Raw genomic sequence first — 4,359 nt, forward strand, 5'->3', positions numbered from 1 at the left:
GCTTCGGGGCAGTGTGGCTGCGGCTGCCCGCCGCCTTGGTACGGGCTTTCCCGAGAGGGGCGAGGGTAGGGCAGCGTGACTGCAAAATCCCCACGGGGTGTAAGTGCAGCGAGGTACCGGTGGGCACGTTTAGTGTGTTTTTCTGCTGAGAGTCTTAAGAGTGCGCCTGTCTGGGTGTCTCCGTCTTGCCGCCGTGCCTGAAGTGGTGTGTGACGTCCGTCGTATGTGGCACCCGCTCGGGATGGGAGAACTGCAGGTGAAGCGTTGTGCTCAGGTTGTGTAACTCCTGCAAATCTTCTCCCTCTTGTGTGTTTAGAGAAGTCCAGGGAACACAAAGAAGCAAGTCTGTATAGTTGAGGTTTCACATGCAGAAAAAAATGATTTTATCTGTGGGTATAGTAGGCAGGTAGAACATGGTTCATGTTCTTCAAGAAAATCACAGATGTATGATAAACTTAAGCAAATTGTCATTACTTTAAAAGAAAATAATCTCAAAACTGCAGCTGTCATTAGGAATAAAAGGTATTTGGACTATAAGGTGTCATGGAGAACATTAAAGCATCAGTCAGTTTTGGGGCAGTCTTTTCAAAAGAGTGTGGTTGACATAAACATGAGCCACTGATGCAATGAGCAATGTGTTGACTTAACCCGGGCAAACTAGAAGAGATGCTGAACTCCAAAACACTCACTGCAATACTAACGGGATAGTGTTGTACTGTGTTACATATGTACTCTTTTGCTCCATTCCTCTAAATCCTTCTTGGCCCCTCTGTTGCTGGTGGCATCTTTTGTTTCATGTGTGTTCTTACTTTTGCCAATGATGTGAAGAGCATTCCTTGGGAGCTGTATTGGTCCACATGCAATAACATGAGAAGAACTAGTAAACACAGAAGTAGTGAAGGAGGGTAAATGGCTTCTTAATAAATTGTTCACTTAAAGAAGGACTTTTCTGTTATACATTTTTGTATGTGTATATAAACAATATAATTTTCCATAATTATTTGTGGATTAAAATCACTGTGAGAGAAGGGAATGCTGATTCTAAAGAGAAGAGTAATTTTGTAGGTCAAACTTCTATGTTTAAAGCATAGCTGACCTTTTTTTTGAGAGACTTTGTTTTAAATAGAAGGTTAATTATTCAATATAAATAGGATTGTTATTCCGATTACATGATGCATGCAAAATAAAATTATTGTAATAGATAACTGATTTCTGTCACTGTTTACAGCCTTCTAGCAGTGGCCGAGCTGCAGAGCTCCTCGCCAAAGAACGTGGAACAGTGCCTGGGTTTATTGGCTTTGGAACATCTCAGAGTGATCTAGGATATGTTCCTGCCATTCAAGGAGCAGAGGAAATAGACAGCCTTGTGGATGCTGATTTTCGAATGGTGTTGCGAAAACTTTCAAAACGGGATATTACAACAAAATTAAAAGTAGGTGTATCTTTTTGTCCCCCCTATTTTTTTTATCAGAAAAAAATACATTTTTTTCCTTAAGGATGGGAGAGGAATATATCAAGGTAGCTAATACTAATTTCATATCGGTGAGTTTGCTGAAACTACTATCCAGAAGGTATCTTAGAGGACTTAGAAAAAGGTCCATCATGCAATGCTTATGGAGCATTCATAAAATAAACTTTATAGATGCTCAGTTTCAAGAAATGAATTGATTTTTGAAAAGGAGATTTGCAATGTCTGGTAGAAGCTGGTAAATTACGGAACGTGTCTATCTGACTTTTTTAATCATGCTCTTGATATCTTGATTTTAGGCTATGCAAGAGTTTGGGACAATGTGCAAGGAAAGAGAAGCAGAAGTTGTTAAAGGTGTTCTTCCTTACTGGCCAAGAATTTATTGTAAAATCTCACTAGTAAGTATTAAAGTATCTAAATTAAAAACTTCTCTGGATGCTTCCTGTGAAAACCTCTAAGGCAGTCTTTATTGATATCTTTAACTTTGGTGTGCTGCTTTTGGCTGGGATAGCGTTAATTTTCTTCATAGTTGCTACTGTGGGGTTATGTTTTGCATTTGTGCTGGAAACAGTGGTGGTAAGACAGGGATGGTTTAGTTGCTGCTGAGCAGTGCTCACACAGAGTCAAGGCCTTTTTTGCTCCTTACTCTGCCCTGCCAGTGAGCAGGCTGGGGGTGCACAAGAAATTTGGAGGGGACACAGCTGGGACAGCTGACCCAAGTGACCAAAGGGATATTCCATACTATGTAATGTCATGCTCAGCAACGTAAAGCTGGGGGAAGAAGAAGGAAGGGGGGAACTTTCGGAGTTACAGCATTTGTCTTCCCAAATAACTGTTAGGTGTGATGGAGCCCTGCTTTCCTGGAGATGACTGAACACCTGCCTGCCCATGGGAAGCAGTGAATCAATTCCTTGTTTTGCTTTGCTTGCGTGCACAGCATTTGTTTTACCTATTAAACTGTCTTTATCTCAACCCACGAGTCTTCTCACTTTTACTCTTCTGATTCTCTTCCCCATCCCACCAGGGGGGAGTGAATGAGCAGCTGTGTGGTGCTTAGTTGCTGGCTGGGGTTAAACCATGACAGTTGGAATTGCTGACCTTTTCTAGGAAAAAATAGGAAGTTGAAGGAAAGTAGCGTTCTTTATTTGGGAGATTTTTCAGTATTGGCAGTGGGTGGAATCTTAAACTGTTGATGCCTGGGCTGTACTTGCTGGTTATGTACTTGCTGTTATGTTTATGTTAAAAAGATGACAAGATATTTCTTCTCATGAAAAGTTCTTTGATGTAGGTTCCAGAATGGCTAAAGAGAATGTACTGTTCAATTAACATAATTATAAGTCTTTTTGATTGAGGACTAATATCTGACCAGACTTACAAAAACAAACCCAAAACTACCCCCCGCCCTCCCTCAAAAAAAACAACCCCCAAAAAACCAACCCCCCAACTCCCCCACCCCCAAATTTGAAAAGACCACGCATAGCCAGATAAACCATAATTTTCTGATATATTTAATACATATCCAAACTATCTGGACTGGCTACTGTTGGAAATATGGTACAGGACAAAATGAATTGCTATTGTGTTCTGTTAGAGCAATTCCTAGTATTTCAGGAGCCAAGAGCATAGAAAGTCATGATGTTGTAAATTCATAACCAAATAATGGATAATGATGCACAGTTTGTGTAGGCCTATAGTCATTTTAATCCAAAAAGTGTCTTCAAGGCTTCCTGTTTCTCTTGGCTCCTGTCTTTAAATGTTTGTATGTAACAGAAATAGAAACTGTAGTTAGGGATACCAGGAAAAGGTTATGATTTTGAATGTACAACTATTGGGAATATGATGCTGCTAAGACTCTTCCCTTATCCAGGGATACCAAGATTTTGTTTGTTGTTGTTGCTGCTGCGTATTTTCAAATCTGTATAGCCCAATTCTTGTGAAAATGGCTGAACTGAGACAGCTTTTTTTTTCTGTCATCACTTCTGCTTTGAAGTACCTGTCATCTGAAGTACCCGTATTTCTTAAAACAATAAACCTTTCTCCTATGTTTTCTTGGATTTTTTCTTCAACAGGATCATGACCGCCGTGTTCGAGAAGCAACTCAGCAGTCTTTTGAGCAACTGATTCTTAAAGTAAAGAAACACTTAGCTCCTTACTTAAAAAGTATCATGGGATACTGGCTGATTGCTCAATGTGACACTTACTCCCCTGCTGCTTCTGCTGCAAAAGTAGCTTTTGAAACAGCTTTTCCTTCAAGCAAACAACCTGAAGCCTTAGCATTCTGTAAAGATGAAATTCTTACTGTAAGTTTATACTTACGTATTTCTATAAGGCTTTGTGTTGAGTGTATGTCAACTTTTATTAAAAATTTAAAACTCATCCTGCCCCCATCTATTCTCTATGGTTAAATTTCTTTTTCACATGAAACTTTTCTCCTGCTAATGTGAAGACAAGACTGAGACAGTGATACCTCCTCTCTTTTTCTGACTTATGGTTAGAATAACTGGAACCGGAGCAATGAATATAAAGTGAATTTTCTTGTATGCATTTCCATGTAATGATGCTCAGTAATCACATAATGTTGCTGACAGATGGAATAATGATGCTGGAGTAGTTTAGCTGCAGTGGTAGAGGATTAAAGAATGCTGAGCAGTGTTTCAGAGAACCTCTACAAGTTTAGTTCTGACCAAGGTTAATGCTCTTCTGCCGGTCATACATGAAACTGAATTTAAGAAGGTGAAAATTTGCATTGCTGGCCCATCATCTGCAAACATAACCACTTTGTTTTGTCTCAGTTTGGCTTCTTTTTATCAGAAGCCTGTTGTCATAGGGCTGCAACTTACAAAGTATTCTGAAGTCTTGATTAAAACAGTATCACAGATGCTATGTTCAGC

General features: G+C 39.7%; 1 protein-coding gene across 1 annotated transcript in view; it reads left to right on the forward strand.

Moving 5' to 3' along the window:
- LTN1 (listerin E3 ubiquitin protein ligase 1) overlaps positions 1-4,359 on the forward strand; it is a 36,970-nt gene that overhangs the window by 5,402 nt on the left and 27,209 nt on the right. The window contains exons 2-4 of the mRNA XM_009894902.1: positions 1,221-1,432; positions 1,768-1,866; positions 3,538-3,768. Coding sequence (XP_009893204.1) covers positions 1,385-1,432; positions 1,768-1,866; positions 3,538-3,768 — 378 coding nt within the window. The 5' untranslated portion in view covers positions 1,221-1,384. The remainder of the gene's footprint in view (positions 1-1,220; positions 1,433-1,767; positions 1,867-3,537; positions 3,769-4,359) is intronic.

Source organism: Charadrius vociferus, unplaced genomic scaffold (assembly GCF_000708025.1).
Source record: "Charadrius vociferus isolate BGI_N301 unplaced genomic scaffold, ASM70802v2 scaffold201, whole genome shotgun sequence".
NCBI lineage: Eukaryota > Metazoa > Chordata > Aves > Charadriiformes > Charadriidae > Charadrius > Charadrius vociferus.